This window comes from Amyelois transitella, chromosome 7, assembly GCF_032362555.1.
Source record: "Amyelois transitella isolate CPQ chromosome 7, ilAmyTran1.1, whole genome shotgun sequence".
NCBI classification, from domain to species: Eukaryota; Metazoa; Arthropoda; class Insecta; order Lepidoptera; family Pyralidae; genus Amyelois; species Amyelois transitella.
The window spans coordinates 5,986,586-6,008,110 of NC_083510.1; the positions used below are offsets into that span (position 1 = coordinate 5,986,586).

Sequence of the window (21,525 nt, forward strand, 5' to 3'; positions counted from 1 at the left end):
GTTTTACGAGTTAAAAGAGGTCGTGTCTATAGACACGAGATCCAGCAAGTAGCCGCTAGAGGATAGCGAGCTACTTAATTTGGTGCACGCTGATAGTCCCAAGGTACATTAATGTTTTTTTTAATCAAAAAGAATCAGTAACAGGCAATAGCAGCAAAGCGGCGTGCTTTGCGTTTTAATTCTGTGGCTCCCGCCACTTTATTAGAATAGGGCCACTCCATCTCTTTGCCTTGATTGATGTTGTAAAAGGTAGGTAAGCAGCTTTTATCATGAACCAATATAGGAAGGGTGCCCAATCCAGGACTTACAAAGGCGCACCCCGGGCTTTTCTCCAAGAAGGTGAGGATATAACCGGGTGTAAGGATTTCTTACATTATAGTGGCAACATACACAACTATACTACTGGTATTTCAACAGTTATCTATGATAGTTGCCTAAAGCTAAGTTGGTTTCATTGTCACTCCCGCGCCATTTGTTTTTATACTTTGTACTGTTGAAGACAATAAAATGTATGTGGCTTGATGGTTTCCATCATCCAACATCCAATACAGTGGAGTACACTAATTTACCGGGATTTACGCCAGGATGGTTGTGATATTGATAGGAACTTGGTAAGCATGGAAGTTATTAGAATGGTGGCCTGAGGTTAAGTGTCATAGTAATGTGAATCTAACTTCTTTAACTATTGGGGAAGTTGTTTCTTTACAATATAATGCTAAGTCTGTAATCTAAATAATTATTTTGCGTTGTTGGTGGGCTGTAATGACGAGGAATATATTAAGTGCGGTACAAAAAGTGCGAAAATATTTTATTTTAAAGGTGCCCTGAAATATTCGTTTCTTAAATAGTAGTGAAGTATTCGTTTCTTTAGTAGATGATGTGGTGGTGTGGGACCAGGTGGATAATGCAGATACAAACAAAAATAAAAAAATTAAAAATGATCTAAATAAAACTACAAATTTCTTTTTATGTTTATTGATAAGCAATAAGAAATTAACTTCCTTAAGTGTCACAAACTTATTATAATCTTAGGAAAACAAATGGATACATGGATTTTGAAATAAATCTAATTGTTGGAAGCCACTAAAGAGTTTTGTAATTTAAAGTCACTATTGACAAACTTCTGGGGTTATTCCAGGCGAACCTTGGAATTCTGTGCACTTTACTTTCAAAGCTTTGTGAAGGCACTTTAAATTTAGGCATTTTTGATAATTTCGTTAAAGAAATAAAATGTTTTGCCATTCGATTAATAACGAAAGGATATAATTATTGAGTAAATTGTATGTAAATAAAGTAGTATAACAAATTCTAGAGACAAGTTAGTCCATTTTCCCATATATTTTAATTGGGTCTTAAATTTTAGGTAGGTTATGAAAACTCGATTACAATAAGTTTAGAAGTTTGACAATAGTACACATTAAACATTCACTGATATATATTACATTGATTAACATAAAGTCATTTCAGAACAGAAATGCAAACTATACAAATGGAAATTATAAAAGTTCAATACTTATTATAACATTAGTTACCTTCATATTTTACTTCAATAAGTCTTTCTAAATATTCATTCATTTCCCTACATTACTTTTCAAATGTCATTGAAGTATGAAATACAATCGCAATTAATGAGCTCATTCTTCATTTTCATTTTTCACTCATATTTGTTTATTCAATTTATTAATTATATTTTCTTAGTATAATAATATCTATAAATTGATTGTATAAGTTCGTAATTATTAAATTCGAATATTTTAACATATGTATATTAATAAACAGGTTTTATTTCGATAAATCACAAAACAATCTTTTAAATAATAACTTTAAAATATAAATGTGTGATCACAATAATAAATAATAAATATATAGGTACTGTACATAGTACTGTACTATATAGTCAATATTATATATCAAGACAAATGTAAAATATAATAATAAAGTATCGTCAAAGAGACCGTTCGAAAACTTGTAACTTGAATGCGGCAATTTAACTCATACCTATTCATATTCCTATAAGTAACTAAATCTACATTAACTATTTGATTAAACAAAAGTAATATTAGCATCACAGAATTAATAAGTTGACCTTAGTCTAACGAAACAACCCGTAAATAGTACGTGTAAATAAACATGTGGTATGACAATATGTGATGTAGTAGATAAAACCACAGAACACGGAATGTCCCGCCAGCGGTTAAGAATTCCGTGCTCTGTGGATTATATCTACATGTTAATCAGACTAATATCGACATCCCAAGTAAATCTTTGCACGTCGATATTTAAATAATGGCATAAAAAACTATTGTTCTGAGGCATGGCCTGTAGACTTATAATTTTGCTTAGTCTTGATGGATGATATTAGGTACAGTCGGATATTGTTCTTAGTACATAGAATTAAGATGATAATTAAAGTTTGAAGCCGCTGCCCATTTACAAGGTTTCCAAGGTCTCGAACAACATATTTTAATGTATAATAGACTACATCAACAAATCAATCATATCATCTATCATGTTTTAAAATTATATAACAAAAGAGTGCAGGATACAATGTATATATCATTCACCTAGCCTATGATAGAACTTTCGAATTTGATCACGAAGAGAAATTATTATCAGAACTACCTAGTGTATTTGTTTGTAGGGTCAGTGCGACTAAAGGTAGTAAGTATTGCATTGGCAATGTGATCAAAATAAACACAAGTATTTTTACTAACTACTCTCACGATAAATATAATCAGTATATATGTTTACAATGAGTATTAAAAAGCACATTTGTAGAGGGCTAATTTGGCACAGAGGTCATGTAAGGGAACAGTCGTTTTTGCAAAGTAATTATAATCTTAAGGATATTTTCTAACTAAAATGGGTAGGAATGCGTACAATTATTTCAGTTATTATCTAGATAAAATATTATCGTGCCTTAGTTTTAATCTACGGATTATGTAGTTAACAACAATTTCATATCCTCATTCTTAAGGAAATTAATTCAATAAATTAAATGTATAGCTGCATAGTACACTGAAAAAACAAAGGTTAAACCATTTGAAAATATTTGTACATACTTAAAATTTCATGAAAACAAAAAAATATTTTTATTTATTGTGCTAATTTCAACTAAAATTTGCAAGTCGTAACCTGTCGACTTACTGAGCTGTTATAGAATTCTTGATTATAAGTAGGTACTTATACAAGCAGAGTAGGTGAGAACAAAATTGTAGCTCAATTATCATTCCATTTTTACTATTGATATTGTCTTTAGTTTTAACAAAGAATAATCACATAATTAGGTACTCAATTATTTGTTTAAATATTAATGAGGATGGGTGTAATATATAAAGGTATGAATTTGAATTTTATCTTTATTGTAGTCAGAGAAATACTAATAATTTGTACTAATGTAACAAAAAACAGTGTATAGAAAACAAAATTCGTTATCTTGTTGCACTTTTTTTTTTTGTAAAAACTGGATATAAGTATGTATCATCATTAAATATCAGCATCAATTATTTTCAATAGAAATCCTTGGAATTTGGGAGCCCGAAATCAAAGTTTCATTGAAATAAATAATAATACAAGGGAATTCTTTTTAATATCCTTGGGCATAGATCATTGATTGTTACATTATCTTTAGTGAAGGTTTATTATAATAGTGACATTTAGTATTTAGTTCACACAATATCCGCATGCAGTCTTGTACGTTAAGAAATAGAATTTAAAACATCGTAAATTTATTTGAGCTCTTTTGAACTGTTCAAAATTTGAGCTTATAAACTTAATGAGCCGTCAACACTGCGTGATGTCATAAAATGTGAAAAGTACTTTAATATTTGCCAAAATTATATTTGATATTATTTTGTAGTTAAATTTATCACTTAGGTACATTTTCTATAGCTCAACTTTGAAAGTAGGTTGATACAAATATACACTGTTCACAGACAAAATTTACTCGTAACATGTATTGAAAGTCATTATAGTGGGGCCAGTCACACTGTTTAGGAATACTTGTTGTCCTTTTTTGAGAATAAGGACACAGTGAAGGGAATCACTCACACTTATCTGTCATATTTCCAAGCAATTCGTGCGTTAATGTATCTTGATTTGATACATGAACGACGACCGCGGGAAATTCAGTCAGCCAAAATCGTAATGTCGGATGGGGTCCGGGAGAGCGGACGTAGGCCCTTGCCACCCAAAAAACAAATGCACAGGGCACGTATATCCAAAATTGCTGTATGATTAACTTCAAAGTAGGCATTTATAAGGTATTTTAGATAGTGAAAAGTTTTCCGGTTTACAATGTAAATGAAATTGAGGTTAGATGTGTGTGCAGGCTGTGCATTTATCGAGTGGTAGCGCCGGGGTTCCATCCACGGAGCGACGAGCGGGCGATTAATGGCGGTGGTCGGGCGCCAGTGATTTGCGGCTGGCGGAGAGGTGCAGCGCTCGCGGCGCCTGACGCTGCGAGCGCGGCAGCGTCGTGGGAGCCGCGGGCGCCGCCGCCGGAGCCGCCGCGCCCGTCTCGCTCAACATATCGCGCGGTTTCCACACGGGCGATCCTACAACACACCAAACACCGAACTCTTTATAAGTCACATCTCGTTTGCGCTCTCAAGGTAATTTAGAATGGGTTCGAACGATCGCCAGGTTATCGCGGTTTCGCGAGCAAAGAGTTGAATGTTTGATGAAATGTCGTAGGTTCTACTCCCTGGTAGAAAGCGTACGAGTTGAGCGCCCGGAGGTGGACGGTTAATAAATCGGAGGTGAGTGGCGGCGGAGGTTGCACGGTTATGACGATCAACATTGTCATCGAACATTCAAGTCGTAGCGAAGCCGCTAACTTATCTCGACGATAGTTCACTTATCTATGTACCTTAAGATCATTTTGTAATAGACTAAATATTGTGATTACACTAGGAGCTACAGTGCACCAGTCGATTGAAATACCAGTCCAGGATGTCGTGTCTATCACTATAAATTGCACAATAAAATTCCTGTCCTTAAGTGCATCAACTAAGATGATAAAGATGGTGCATAGCTAATTGAAGCGCTACGTGGACAAGGTGGTAAGATTATGTTTGTCTACGTCATATTTAAATAGGGATACATTTATGTATGTCGATAGTACGTCTATGAAGTATTATATTGTATTACGTTTAGCCTATTATAGCTTATTAAATCTATTACATATTGTTTATGATATATTTTTAGATTTTTTTGTTTTATTTTTGGTTTATATTTACTACATTTGCGTTTAGCCCTGCAGTCCGTTTATCTATATATTTTGGAGTAAACTCCGTGATAAAATTTGCTTGTACTGCTAATTTTAGTTCACAGCCGGCTCACCGTGGCGTCAGATAACAATATCGTTGGCAGAAATAATAGCTGCAATGCAAAGCTGTTCACAAGCGTGTTCCTGTCCTGCAGCGCTAAGCTATAATGCATTAGTATAAACTGAACTTGTCGAGCGAGTCTTTTATTTCTGGCGTTGAGCTTAAAACACACAGGCTAAGTTTTCTTTATGGACTCACCTAAGTCATAGTTCAGAATATCTAAAGACATTTTATTACTATAATAGAACATGAATATACCGTTACAGATTCCATTATCATCCACGATAAAAAAAATACGCTTAGTGAACTGATAAACTTATGCTTAATTGAGCAGGTAAAGAAGAGAAGGCAAGAAATTAAAATAATAGTATTATCATACTAGTAATAATCATAAAGATAGGTACTTTGAAATGGAAGACTTAATGGTACAAATCCACGGCCATCTAATAATTACTTTAGTCTAACGGATTAATATAGGTTCAGGTATAAGTAGAAATTAAAATGAAGACAGAGACATTATGACGAAAGTGATTAAGGATTAATCATCAGTACGATTCCACAGCCATTATTATTAAACACTTAGCACTTGGATTTACTTTAAGATTGGATTAAGCTACTTTTTTTTTGTAATACAACGTTATTATTTTCAACTACCTAAGATAATATGAGATATACTATATGAGATCCATAAAATTGCTATAGTGTAGTATTACCCTACATGGGTAAGTATTTAATATACAATAATTTGATTCACTTAACTTGCTTTTGATTTGAAAAGTTTCAAAACACTGACGTATACATTTTCTTTACAGTGACTTAGTATGAGTACTTACGTCGTTATATTTCGTTTCCGTTGTAGGAATTCAATTTAGATGAAGGGTAATGAATAAAATGAAATGTCACTTAAATATAGTACGTAAAAGGCATTATTGTAAGAAAAGTTAAAGCCATTAAACTATAATAAGTTGGTGCTTTTACCATTAAGAAATAACACTATCTAATACATAGGTAATATTGTAAAACAATGATAAACCTTTCTCCTGTCATATATTCATTCCCTAATCAATTCCTTTTAAGGGCAAGTCATCAGTTAATAAACTACATTTTAAGAGATAAAATAGTATGGTAAAAATCGAAACTGTGTGGTTTAGATGTAAAATTAAATAAGGCGTCTTTGTAATCCTAAAAAATAAATTATAAAAATATGGTCATATGTTACCCAACTAATTAAATAGTAATAAACTAAGGCCTTGTTTACTAAAATGATATAAATTAGACGTGTATTTGATCGAATTCGCTATTTCCGTAATTGCGCGGGGCAGAGGCGTGTCCGCGCTCGTGGGGCAAGTCGTCCAGAGTCTCGATGCTGCTGCGATCCGACGATGTCAGTACGGATTGCAAGACCAGCGGCTTACGACGAGATTTGGGGGACTTGCCCTTCCCCCTATGCTAGGAGGTTTTACTCTGCTTTTTTCCAGACAAATAGCATTGAACACAAGTCGGATGCTCAATAGCTTTAGCGATAGATTCAGTTGATTTAGACACTACGATACCCATCTTTATTGCTTTGTCCTCAGCTTTAGCCAGCTGAGAATAATGAGTCATCCTATCCAAGGAGTTGGTACCGAGTCTGGCTAGTTTTTCGCCACTAGACTTAGAAGAGCGTCGGCTTATGTTGGGTGATTTGCATGGAGATCTATCAAAGCTGGCTTGCGGAGTCCTCATTATCCCTTTCTTTGGAGCGGGTTTAGGAGATTTTGACCTGTCCATACTATTTTCACGTGATTTCATGATACTTCCTCGAGGTGACCGCGATCCGTCGAAGCTTTGCTGTGGCGAACGTGACTTATCTATAGATCCTCGCGGAGATTTACTATGATCAAAACTTCCCCTTGGTGATCGATGAAGAGATTTGGTTTGCTTAAGGCTCGACTTGTTTGGTGATTTACATACTATCACCTTTGTGACGCGGTCCCGATCGGGAGACGGGATATTATTCTCTATAGATCGATTAGGTGATTTATCTCTGTTAATACTACTACCGCTACAGGATCTTATTACTTTTATTTTCTTCTCCGACGTGCACGACTTTTTTCTTTCTGGCGACGACTTAACAGAGTGCGAGTCCTGCTTACCTAATTCCTTAACCATAGCCGGTTGATATTGTGTTGGTTGATGCGAAGATTGTATCAGTCGAGCCTGGCTACCAGTGCTGCCAGCGCTCAGAGTAGAAGTCGTGCTGTAAATTAGAAAACAGAATAAGTTAGCAGGTGACATGGTTTTGGAAACGAGTCAGTATTGACATACATATGTATGAGTAGGAGCGAGCGAACCTACGCATTAAATTTTGAGTCAGTTGAAGTAAGCATGTGTAGTTAGCCAATGAGCGTCAGTGTAGGCATGGTGTCGTCTGTGATGGTAACCCATACATATGTTGTACCTGAGCGTGAGGTGGTTGGGTGTTCGGCCTAACCCTCGCTTGGTGGGCGGCGGCGGCGGCTCGTCCTCGCCCTCAGACTTGGAGCCGGGCTCGGGGTCCGACTTGTCGTCCGGCGGCGGCGGCGGCGGTGCCCGGCGGGAGGTACTCTCAGCTTTATAGTTAGAGGGTTAGGTGGGTTAGCACATTAGTAAAATATTTCATAACATTAAAATTAGATTAATTAATATTACTTGGTATATTTTTAACTATTGGTATATTGTTAACACTTTTTAGTAGATATGAATGAATCAAATTACTTTTATCGCACATAAAAGAAACACTTATTAAGAACTATTACTAAAACTAAGGTTTACTGGTATACTTACCACTTGCATCACCAAGCGTCTTGCTCCGAAGCCTGAAGGGTTCTTCATCAGATGGCTCCTGAGGTGGTTCTTCGGCGTCCTGAGAGTTTTCTCGTGATAAGTCACCAACCTGTAAAACGAGATATAATTTAGTATTTTATTTTTATAAAAAATAGTTTTGAATGTTAGATATAAAAAGTACGTATGCTCTTTAAAACTAAGGTAGTTTAACTTAAAACTCACCTCAATATTTCCAGCTGATAACCGTTGCCCTGATGTTTTTGGCTTCTTGGTTTTGCCAAGAGTTTGAGACCCCTGCATAACTTGCACCTATAAAAAAGATTCACATAATATTATTCATGTTCAAAAGCTGTGGCTGTTACTTAAGTTATGATTACTTAACTACGAGTATATTTTGGGTAAGGTGCTAGAATGTAGTATTTTTATTACAAACTTGTCACAGTTATACATCGCCTGCTGTGTATAACTGTAAGAATAAGATTTAATAAGAAGACCATATTCTTAATAAGATACGTTTTGGTTGATTAAGCATCTTTCATATCATGAGAACAGTCCTACATGTCACCTTAGTAGCAAATAGACCAGATTACTACAATTTTTATATTCCGGCAGATGACATCTACACAATTTTACCTGATGTTTAGGTCGCTCGCGGTCCCTGTCCAGGGTGTGGGGCGCGTGAGGCGCGCGGGGGGGCGCCGGTGCGGGTCGCGTGGTGGGCAGCGACATGTTTCGAACGGACTCGCGGATGATCTGACGGATCGTTTTGAGGAACGCGTTCCGGAAGTCCGCAGTGCTAAATTAATTACAATTACGTTGAATAAAAATTACAATGATCTTGTAGAACCTTGAGCATTGGCAGACAGATAATCTTGTAGATGTGCTCTCTTATTTGTAACAAACACATCAAAAGTGCGTGACTATAATATAGGCAGTAAATCCTGGCTGATGAAAATGTCAATACAAACTAGTTATTGAAAATATTTTTTTTACTACATATTGCCTTAAAAACATTTGCTTTTTTCCCAAAGTAATCTATGAATATGGCAAGCCATCTCCAAGAACTTATTCCGGAGATGACTTGTTTCTTATTTTCATATAAGAATTCGTTTATTTATGACAATTTTCTGATGAGGAAAAATTAATTAAAAATTCAAGGCAAATAAACGTCTACATATTACTAACTGTATTTACCTATTAGACAGCACGTAAACCTTCTCGGAGCGACGTTGTAGCTGACTCCTAAGATGAATCAGTTCCCACAAGAAGTGACTGTCCATGTCTTTGGCCGAGGAAGCCCGCACTTGCACCTCGGTTACCGGTATCAGCACTTGGTACCGGATGATCTCCACTTCATTGGAGTTGTTCTTCGATGATACGCCCTTAAAAAAAGACAGTTTCATTATTCTTTCTCATATGTGGAAAGTGTGAAGTGAATATTTGTAAAGATTTTATATTACTTGCTTTCCTTGTTCGATATGAGCTTATTGAAAATTCATATTTTTCTAAATCATAAAAAGACATCTTAAAAAGTATAAGCCTTTCTTGTAATTAGTTACTGTGAATCTGGGGTAGATTTTTACCAATCGAATTTTTGGATTCAATCCTTGTTGCAAATTGTTTGTCACATTACAATTTTTTATTCAAAAGCTCACCATTAATTTCTTCTTCTGTCTCAGTCTTTCTTTGCAAAGGAAGACAACCGCTGATTTAAATACAAAGCACATAGCATGCAATTCTAGTCCTTTTTTAATTTTTCCTAAAAAGTCTGAAATATTTAACCATTCTACGCCGCCGTAGTATAATAAATCACCTGAAAGCAAAAAGGGTCATTATGTTAATTATAAAGTAGGGCGTAATAATACATGAAATGAGAAAAACCTAGAAACGAAAAATGTAATGGTAATTTTCATACCAGGGCTTAGATCTATAGGTTGCTTGCAAGACTTTTGGTGTTGCCTAAACAAGTGATCAAATATAGCACCATATTCCTCGTGTATTCGTTGCATCTCATTGATGTGTTCAGCAACTTTTTCCATTCCTTTCAGGGCCTCTGAAATTGTACAATTTATATTTATAAGATGAAATTGTAGTATATATATAATAATACGTTCTCTTGATAAAGATTAAATAAAATAACCTCCTAGATCATATTTATTTGGAAAATATATGTATCATTAATAAAATTAATTTGTGTAAGTAAATCTAAAACATACACAAACTCTAAGAGAAGTGGATTTATTTCTTGTCAATATGCCTTCATATATATATATCTTTGGTAAGTATTTAGAAAGATACTAACCTACTAAATGGAGATGCTCCTCAGAGTTAACATCAGTCAAGTTTCTCAGCTGTTGCAGCAGTAAAGGATACTTCAATATCCGCTGAATCGGCTTTATCAGATACGACTCTAGAGTTGACGAATGCTGTTGTTTTGGATTTCTCGAGGCCAGAAACTCTTGCAAGGCTTGATTACCTTCATCTAAAATTATAAATGTAATACAGATTTGAGTCATAAAACAACTTTTGAAGTGAGCCACCCAAACTTCAAAAAAAAAGCTGTTCTGACAAATAAGAATGGAAATAACGATATCTCAAAATCATAAACTTAGTACTTACTCGGATGCAGAACTTTCTGTGCCTTGCTGTGACTAGCGCAAAACGAACTGTATAACTTGAAGTGATTGACATAATAAAGAAAAGCATTCCCCACCGCAAAGAGCATATTCTGAAAGAAAACAAGTAAAATATTATTATAAGCGCGCCAACATTTTACAAGTATTAAAGTTTCTTAGAGAAATGTTATTTCACACGTGTAGGTAAGTTTTCTCACCTTAAATTGATTCGAGAATTCAAAATGATGAAAGTTCGGTTCAGCCTCGAGCGCTTCTTCTAAGTTCTGCAGAAACTGCCTTTGGAAAGTCACGATCTCTTGAATGTTCCCGAACAGTGCATTAATCTCGGCATTTGATAAAAAAGTTTCCCTTTTCAGCGGCTCCAGGTAATTTTCAAGTAAATTATTCAGATTCTGTAAGTAATGGAGTACGATTAAATAGGTTAGGTTCAATCGACTCCCAGCCGTACTTGAGGGATTAATTAAATAATTGATTATGAATATTCTGAATTCCCGCCTGAGGATAGCGGCTACATCGCAGGTGCGACCGGTTTTACTCGAGTTTTACGAAGTTTTAAGTACGTTTTATAAATCCATCACAACTTTCAGTTTGATGAATATTTATTTGAAATGCGAATTCTAATAAAACCTCTAATTAAAACACACTCGTATTGCGACTGTGAATAACTTTAAAGTTAGAAATATCATCTGATTTTATTTAACAGCAATCGAGAAACGGCTTCGATTTAAGGAAAATTTATTTAAAGTAAGTATATACATGTAACATTTTTCTTTAGGTTACGAACTCAGTGGGCTTTAGCACATAGTATAAGATTAAACCCTAACCTACCCGAGTAAAAGGTCCCGCGTGTACTTTCTTTGATGTTCAGTGAAAAGGAGTTTAGCACCCTTAGACCAGTTATACCGGAATGATGGATGAATTGACTCGATATGATTTATAAAGATAAATGGTAGTTTTCAATAAGACTGATGACTTTTTTAACTTGTTACTTCCATGACAAAGTCAAGGTCGCAAATCGAGTCAGGACATTTTCCGAACAAAGAATTAGGTAGGATTAGCTGTAAATTCACCGCACATTTAGCACCGCACATGGTGTACCAATAAATGGAAATTGAACTCTGCGATAGATATCCCTAAATTATCTTTCTTACAATCTTACCTTGACGTACGCTCGTTCAGTGTCCACCAGCTCCAGTAGCACCTTCTTCAATTTATCAGCATCAGACATGTGCCTCGATGGCGTGCCAGCCGCAGCACTGGCCACGCTTCCCGTAGGACTCCCGCGCCTCGTGTCAGCGGGGGAGCGGCACCAGCCCGTCACTTGTTCCGCGCTCTGAAGTCCACGTTTCTATTTAATGCCCATCGTCCGTTATAATTACGTTTTCTTTTGGAGGCTGATTGAATGTATCAACGCCATGCTACATTCACAACGTGCAATACAAGTAACAGGCAGGATTGATGTTCAAATTAAAATTATTATATTAGAAATTGTTTCGTGAATAATTTAATCATGCTTTAAAGAAATCATTAATTCAAAACAATTGTGCAAAAATATTTTTCTGAACGATCTCAATTAATCATCAAATTCGGTTAGTCTTTGAAGTTATAAAACAGTGGAATTGGGTTAGAGACGAAGTGCGGTTTAAACAAAAGGGTTTTGATAAACGCTTCTGTCTTTAAATGTAGGTACTTTCGGAGAAGATTGGATACGATCTACGGGACAGGTATATAATAGGAGAATGGCTTTAAATCGTATCCCATTTGATTCTCCAGAGACGATTATTATTTTCGAGGGAGACATTACCATGCGGGTATCGTAACGAAATAAAACGGGGAACGGTCTCGGAGCGATGGATAATTGAATTTGGTATTTAGTCGCAGCTGTGGATATTATGAGAACGGGTAAGTGCGATATATTTGTTGGACGAACCTTGAGAAGATTTTCGATCTCGAAAGAGTTAGTTCGAGAGCTGACTTTAGGCGGGCCGCTGGTGACGTCGCTGCCGTGGGCATCAGTTTCCGGGCTGTACAGCTCTTTGCCTGCCAAACATTTTTTAATTAAAATAATGATCAAGTGCTATTTTGCCTCCACAAACTTTATTCAATTATATATATAATATATATTATTACATATTACATACATACATATAATCACATCTATTTCCCTTGCGGGGTAGACAGAGCCAACAGTTTTAAAAAGACTGATAGGCCACGTTCTGCTGTTTGGCTTAATGAATTTAGATTAAAAAGTGACAGGTTGCTAGCCTGTCGCCTAAAAGAAGAATCCCAAGTTTATAAGCATATCCCTTAGCCGCCTTTTACGATATCCATGGGAAGGAGATGGAGTGGTCTTATTCTTTTTTCTAATGTTGCCGGGAGCCACACGGCACATAGATATTATTAAACTGCGCTTAGTTCTAAAAGAAGTACTGTTTTTTGCTTGGATATTAAGTTTAAATTAAAATACAAAATATAATTTAACTATACGGCGAAATGGTAGCTATATAATTGAAAAATGAATGTTTTGCGTAGACGTTACGGCTATTCATGTTATCATGAAAATTGTTTGTATTTTCTGTTTATATTCTGCAATGTAATTAATTTTGATACTTGACTTCTGACGAAGGAAAAATAAAACAATACGGGACCGGACAACAATATCGCAAAAACAAAATCGTGAAAGATTTTGTAGAAAAACTGCTTAGTCGCTGATCCCATTTGAGACAAAAGATAAAAGAAACGACGTTGGAAGGCTGTTTCTAAATGTCCCAAAAACAAAGATATCGTCGTTTAGATAGGATATCCGGTATCCCAGCGGGGTTCTGTTCGCTTTGGGGCAACCGCACCCACAAACAGACGTAGCCAGCAGCCTGTGCGGTGAATGTGGGCGTGCTGGCGACATAAATGGATCATCGTTCCGGATGCAATTGCAGACTCGCTAAGTTACAACGCCAGCAGCGCGAAGTTGTTTTATATTCAACATAACTTTGACTACAGACCGAAATAAAATGCTGTTACGTTGTAATTATATCGTTGATTTATGAAAGAAATGATTTGTTTTTGTAAAAAAAAAATCAGGGTACTAAGGCGGGAATGTGTATGTAGGTAATTGTGTTTTTCTGTATCTACTACTTAATACTAAAGCAGTAGAAGAAAAAAAAATTACATCTAAAAAAGACAACTAAGACATTGTGGCTTGTAATGATGATATCTTAATCAGAATAATAATATTCCTAGAAGTTCATCTTTATTTATTGTTTAATAATAACTCATTGTAATGGTTTTAGAGATCACAGACATAACAATCATGCCTTCGTCCACTCAGAATGAAAGGTTAAGTACTTCAAATAAATAAATCGATATAGGCGGTGTGACCTTTCGGTTAAATATAGAATCAATCAACCTTCCAATAACTTCGGACTAAGGACTATAAAATGATTTCAAATGTGTACCTTCTGCAAAAATGTAGTTAAATTTAAATCGAAAAGTCAAACTCGTGGAGTGACCTTTAGAGTTACAAAACTAGTTAAGAGTTAAGAAAATAGTAGTGACGATCACTGTATCGCACTGATATAGGTTAGGTATTACCAGAACAGGGATATATGTAAGGATCAATTCTTGATGCGAAAATTTTTTTCTTCGTTTTCTCAGATATTTGGCTTATTGTTTTTTTAGAAATCGGAATAATTAAAGGCCGTTCCGGGATGTTGTGACTGTTAATTTACTTTTGTGTCTATCGGACCCTTGATAACAAGCTTAGGCGCTGTTGAGCGTTGTCTAATTATTTATTTAACAGGGAAGGTAACTATGATAAACCCGTGATAATTAATCACTTACACAGAGATACACAAGAAAAATCTATTATTAAAGAAAGTAAAAGATTGAATAAATATCAGAATCCTATTTATTAAAGGCCCCACATACTATGATCACAAAAGAGGAATTCTCGTGAATACGATACCCTTCTTTCAAAGCTCCATTTCAAAAGTAAAATTTCAATTTTCAATTCATCCCGCATCAAGAGGTGCAGAGTTTGGATAATATTGAAGGAAATTACAACGTTCACGACAAAGTTTGATGTGGAAGCCGCTTTATGACAAGAAGTCCCACAATGAGTTTTTGGTCTCGGTTAGTCAACATCGGGCTCATGCAAACAGCCCGGGGTTGGGTCACGGCCTTTATTTGAAGGACGGATATTTCTGTTTCGAAATTAGCACAACACGCTAACGACTGAGCTGTGCTGTGTGTCACAAAAACTATTATGCAGTCAATTAAGTTGGTTTAAGGTCCGAATGTGTTATGAAGACCTGGGTTCTGAAATAATCAGATCAAGGTAGAAAATCATGAGGTGTTTTTATAAAAACAATATACGAATGCTTCTAATATGCTGAACTGGTAGCGGAGAAATAACTTAGTACCAGCTGCTACTCTTCCCGTGTTGATTGTAAAAGTCAATCAAGGGAAAGGCTTATTTAATATCAATTTTATTATAAAGCCATTACAGTTGAACGTACCCCGTAATGGGAAAACACGTGATTTCATGTACCTATGTACTAATTCAATTAATCACATTATTTTATTTCTTGGAACTTAATTTCTTTTCACTTCACAATTTGTGTATATTTATAACCTGATGTGATAATATAAACGAGAAAATGCATTACAAATTCAGTTATATCAGTTAATCAAATCGCGTTATTTATATAACAAAGAACATAAGTTATCAACATAATACACACAACACCAGCGACCATAAAAAAGAAAATGTGTTGCTATTTCGCAAGGTGTAAAACGGACAAAACGAAAGCTTTTCGGGTCACATATTGAATATGCGTCATTAGAACAGAAAAAGCCGTCTCGTTAGGTGAAAATGTCATAATAAATAACGTGTTTGCGGGACAGAGAGGGTGCCTTTGTTCAGAGGACGGCCACCCCGCCTCGGCCGTCATGCCTCCATGAGCCACTTGGATGTTGCAAAATAACGAATGTTCAAATACAGACATCTACTCTGTAAGGGATAAAAACGTGATACGCCTGTTTGTATAAACAATTTTTTTAAGTGTAATTTTAAGTGAGTATATATATCTTATGTATAAAATTCTCGTGTCACAATGTTCGTTCCTGTACTCCTCCGAAACAGCTTGACCGATTCTCATGATTATTTTGGGAGCGTATTAAGTAGGTCTGAAAATCAGCCAACATCTATTTTTCATACCCCTGAGTGTTAAGGGTTGTCCACCCTTAACATTTTTTTTGAACTAAAATTTACTTAAAAATTGTTTATATGGCAAAAAAACGTTTGCCGGGACAGCTAGTTTTCTTATATTTTTATAGATAGCTATCTTCTTTATAATGACTGTCTTGAGTAGAAACACGTCTATCACTTGGAATGTTCTATCTCTAGTATATGTAATTTATGTTCTGTAATATAGGCTGTCATCAAACAAACAATAACTACACTGGGATTCAATATGTCGGCATAATTGCCTCTTCAAATGCACGATTGTTATGTGAATGCTGATACAAATCACTACCTACTCATTATAGTAGGAACTCATTGACTTTTCATATTTGAAGCTACTCGTATAAATAATTTTCTTCCGTGTATTTTTTTTTAATTCTATACCTAAGATGAATTTTCTAAGTAAATAAATAATGAAAAGAAGGCAGCAAAAAGAGAGCGCAAGGAAATTAGCCAAATTATTTATTTGTTAAGGAAAATTTGGTGTGACTTTGAATAAAATTTATAATGCGGCCAAACAAATTAGGTAGGCCCTTCTAATTCCCAATCTCGAGGTTAAAATTAGCAAAAATTCACGAAACTTCTTTGTGTTTTATAAGATTTCTTATTATTTTTACACTGAAAAAAGTATTTTGTTGCGAAAGCTGTTTTGATACCGTGCATTGTTTGTATATCACGTTACCTATACAAGTTGCTCGTGTATCGCAGGAATTAAGTAGAACAGAAATTTGGTAAAATTCTTAAGGTATTGGAACAAGTCACGTAGGATATTTAAATAATAATTAGACATTGCCATTTTCCTAATGGATTCCAGCGAATTAAATAACATAACCGTTTCCGTGAATCCCTGAAAAACTCTTTTGTTAATTAAATGTGAAGTACTTATTAAGATCGTGTTTTTCTTTTCTCCGAGGAGTAGGCCGAGACTACATATATCCGCTTGCATACTTTTTTTTCATTATTTCAAATGTATTTTCAATATTTTTGTTCTGAACATTTGTATATAATATTTATCGATTCGTATTGATTTCAGATTGTAGCATCTTAATCAACTGGATTAACAATGTTTACGATAGTGAAGTTAAACGTTTAGGGTACACCTACACCTGATTGCGTTCCTAGACACAAACCTGGATGCCAATAATGTTATCGTTTATGACTACGTGTGAGCGGTAAATGTTTAATAATTTCAAGAATGTGATAGTTTTAGCAATATCGCTTTCTAATTAAGGAAATAACGCGTTTTGAGACGTGATGTATTGACACCTATAAAAGCTCTACAGACAATATCTACAAAACAATGGAGTACATAATAGCATTGCTTACTTGCCGCAGACATATATGTATTTTATGAAAGAAGAGCCTCTATGACTACGTAACTTTACATAGGTACTTATAGAACCATAACATCTCTCTCTCTCTATTCCTGTTCAAACTGTGTATGTGAATTAGACCTTGTCCAGAACTTAGCTTGTCCTGTTTGTTAACGATAGTTATTTTATTAAAATAGAAACAAAGATGCCCAAAAGTATATAATAAATATTATACCTTACTATGAACGATATAGATGAGTTTAAACTATTTGATGACACGTATTTATAAACTATATTCTGTCAAATATTAACCTCATTCATAGAATTTTACATGAATTTAGGAACTTTACTTGTACTTAATCAATAATCCTTTTTTGTAATATTCCATGTACAAAATATAACTGGCTGACAGCCACAATTTCAAGTCAATGTAAATTGGATTGGTTGGAAACGATGCCAAAAGTATAACACAGGCGGAAGATTGACGAGTTGCTTGTTAAGCGGCAGGCGCGAAGTGGAAATAAATTATGACGTCAATTCCACTGAAAAGGGTATGGGGTACTTATAGCACCTGTTCGGAGTTAACTAAGGGTTGGGTCCAGAACACGTACCGTATTTTAACAATTTCAGATTTACCGAGCCGAATATGCTTTTGAATATCGTAATAACTTTGCCGTTGGATAAGTGTCATGATCGTGATATATGTACCTATTATAATATTGATTATTGAAGTACATAATTGCAGCGGCAGAGTTACGCTATTAATAAATATGGAATTTTCTTAAATTCCTGCAGGAGTGAAAATTAACGAGGACTTGCGTTTTACGCGGACGAAGCCACTGGCATCAAAAATGGCAAACCTTATCTGGAATATGGTTGCATATTGTAAACACTAGGTATACAATATGCAACCATATTCCAGATAAGATTTTAAACGATAAACTTAACCTTCCAAAGTTTTGAACAAAATATCAACAACTTCATAAAATATTTATTGTAATAACAAACTTAATATACCTGGCATTAACAATAAACCTACTGGTATAACAAGTATTATAAATTCATGTTCAAGTTTAAGTTGTTCAAAGACTTAAGTGTCATGATGATGTAGAAATAACGAGCGTCGCGTCGGGAGCCATGAGAAGTGAACACACCGCAAAATAGGATCAGCAAAAGGCACAAACTAATAATAGCACAGAATAGGTCATGTATATTATTAAACTGTAGGCATTAATACATTTTTTATATTAGCTACGATGTTCGTAGCTTTTTAAACAAGTGAGTTAAAAACAGTTTTTTGTGAAATATGCATGAGGAGATAAATGCATTTAAATCTTGTTCTGTTTAGCTTTTATAACGATCAAGAAAAAATATATTTTTGTAACAATTTTACATAATATTGTTACGAACTATTTCTTTGGTTATTTTTTCATTCAAACTTCAAAAAAAAAAATATTTGACTAACTGTTATTAGCACAAGTAGCAGGTGAAAATATTTTATGAAAATATATCTATTCTATCTTTATTTTGTTCTGAAAACGTTATTCTGCAAAGTCATTTCATTACACACCACACATCGGTTTTAGCTCAAATATATACGATAACATACAATATTTGTTAACGAAGCAGAGTTATAGAGATAAGAATATGACGTGTTCGTAAAAAACAGGTTGCTGGAATCGAGTGGCATCAAACTGAAATTGTTATGGCATAAACATGATATACGACCGATGTCGAGATTTCATCCATAAAAGTATACGATTTTGTATCAATAAATTCTGACGATCGTGATCGTTTTAAAAATTATGAGGTAATACGAAAATATAGAAATCGGAATAACATTAGACAATAGAAATGTCATATTGCACTTCATAATTTTTATACACATTGTACTAGGGGAATCATTGTTCCGTGCAATTGTGAAGCTGTTGTACAAGATAAAATCCTTATGGGAACTGATTACCATCAGTTGCGACATTGACAAAACCCTTCTATAGTCTTACATTCTTACGAATTGTATGGGACAAAGTTCTTAAAGTTATTATCGAATTGGCTCGTGTCCTCTCGTGCTACTGTGTTATATGAGCTATGTCCTCGATATTTGGTAGGTTCATTTTACATTATCGTTTGTGAGAAGGGTGGGTGGCAATTATTGTTCTATGGTTAATAGTACCCGATATTTCAGCGACAAGTGTATTCGAGGACACATTAACACTCCAGAGGCTGGAAATTTAATTTCCTTTTGAAAGGTATTTTGATCATATAGATTCTAAAACTATGTCAGTACTTCTTGTCTTTGCTATACACGGTGATAAATTTCTAACGCCATTAGCAGCATAGTGTTAAGATTAAAAAAGAACTTCATTCAGCTATACTAGAAGTAAAAACAACAAGCCTTAGAACTTGGCACTGTGCTGCAAGGATTCCATGACGTATATAAGAAGGTTCCAAAAGAAGACAAGTTCTCGCCGATACATGCTACACTTAAATAAATTAAAACTGCCTTTTATTGTGCTTTCAATATTTAAAATAAAGATACCGACAAATTGAGGACTGTTTTCCTTTTTTTATGAAGTCGATTTAAGAGACATCATGAGTCTGCGTCTGTCGATTTTTAACCTAAAACTTATTTCAAATTTATAAGTAGCTATCATGCTGAACTGTGATGTGGCCAAATTTTTAGACACTCACGCATATTAACTCTTTTTTTTTGGTATTTTTCATTCATTTCTTTATTCAGGAAGAAAAATTGTAACACAGATCCAACGTTTTTATAATACAAGTCACCTTAACTACTTAATTTTAAAAAATGTACTTACTCCAAGCCGGTGCAGGCACGATGAGTCCGGAGATCATGTCATCCGAGATGACTGGCGGCTCGCTCGGGGGCGGGGGGCACACGAGCGAGTCGATGATATCGTCCGTGGCAGCTCGCATCATCCCTGATAGCTCGGGCGGCTCGGTGCGGGATGACCTAGAAACAATGTTAAAATAGAAACAAGTTCGTTTCTCTCGTTAACAAAACTTGCCCTAGTCGTAGCTGGTCAGAAAACTTCGTAACGAAAAAGACAATTTTATTGCGTTTTCGTAACTGGTTATGAAGGAGGAAGAATATTACATATTCGTAGATGTTTATCGAATATCGGTTGCGCACGTAGACTAAAGGCCTATTTGTAAATTGGCAAGTTATGTTGAGTCTGGTAAAATCATGCCATTATTTTAATTAGTTTCGACAGGTGTATCCTGTGTCATTTGGAATGAAATAATAAAGTAAATCGTATTTCTTGTTATTAATTCTTTAAATATAATAAAACATTAAGTCCGACAATTGTGCTATCCATTTGTATGTATGTATGTAAACTATTATAATATATGTAAGTGTATTAAGTAACCTACTATTCATATTTAAGTTATTATATATTTTACAGTTATTATCGCACCATCCGTACATCGATCTGAGTTTGGTCCTAAGGTTGGACTGCCAGAGAATACCTTGTGGCATTAAGTCCACCTGTTATACATTATACGTGCATAAAGTTAAAAAATAAATACAATGAATAGTGCTTATTTCACATAACAAGCAGCAATCAAATTAAAGTACCTTCGATTGCATTAATGTTTACTGCACACGATCAGTTTACAACTCCACATGCACAGATCAATTGGCATGATGAGCTTCGTGTCACTGCTCTATAATTAAAAGCCATCTGTTATCTGTTGTCATATACATTTACATAAATAAAGTTAAACGACAATTCCCGAGCCAACAGCCAAATTAAGACCCATTAAATCCATTATTTTCCGCGCGATGCACTTATAACCAGAAGCACAGAAAATGTAAGGAACAATACAATATTGTCAAGATAAAAGCCTTCCAATAAAGCCATAACTGGGGGCTTTTAAAATGAATTCAAAAAATGATCTTCGAATAATTACGGACATGAAGATTATAATATACAGCTGCTTTGAAATGGGCATTCAGATTAACTCCGCATTCAGATTAACTCCCGGTTGGCTCAAATGAGCTTATGTTTTGTTTGGCTTTTCGGCGCAGACGTGACGACGAATAAGAGGGAAAATTGGAAAAACAGGCGCTGAAGCGACGTAGCTAGGAGGCAGGAGGAGTGAAAGAGTTTGCAAATTTATGAATCTGCTTTGTCGATGCGGAAACTTCTTTGTTATAGAGATGCTAATATAAA

The 21,525-nt window shown here is 35.0% G+C and overlaps 1 protein-coding gene across 1 annotated transcript in view; it reads right to left on the bottom strand.

Annotated features, from left to right (window-relative positions):
- Positions 1–1,016: 1,016 nt before the first annotated feature.
- LOC106131694 (protein still life, isoform SIF type 1) overlaps positions 1,017–21,525 on the bottom strand; it is a 94,029-nt gene continuing 73,520 nt past the window's right edge. The window contains exons 30-44 of the mRNA XM_060945207.1: positions 20,146–20,300; positions 12,702–12,811; positions 11,931–12,104; positions 10,969–11,163; positions 10,755–10,863; positions 10,438–10,617; positions 10,051–10,188; positions 9,791–9,948; positions 9,330–9,517; positions 8,769–8,931; positions 8,358–8,444; positions 8,139–8,244; positions 7,771–7,921; positions 7,466–7,569; positions 1,017–4,556 (exon numbers count right to left, since the gene is read on the bottom strand). Of these exons, the coding sequence (XP_060801190.1) occupies positions 4,390–4,556; positions 7,466–7,569; positions 7,771–7,921; positions 8,139–8,244; positions 8,358–8,444; positions 8,769–8,931; positions 9,330–9,517; positions 9,791–9,948; positions 10,051–10,188; positions 10,438–10,617; positions 10,755–10,863; positions 10,969–11,163; positions 11,931–12,104; positions 12,702–12,811; positions 20,146–20,300 (2,185 nt within the window). The 3' untranslated portion in view covers positions 1,017–4,389. The remainder of the gene's footprint in view (positions 4,557–7,465; positions 7,570–7,770; positions 7,922–8,138; positions 8,245–8,357; positions 8,445–8,768; positions 8,932–9,329; positions 9,518–9,790; positions 9,949–10,050; positions 10,189–10,437; positions 10,618–10,754; positions 10,864–10,968; positions 11,164–11,930; positions 12,105–12,701; positions 12,812–20,145; positions 20,301–21,525) is intronic.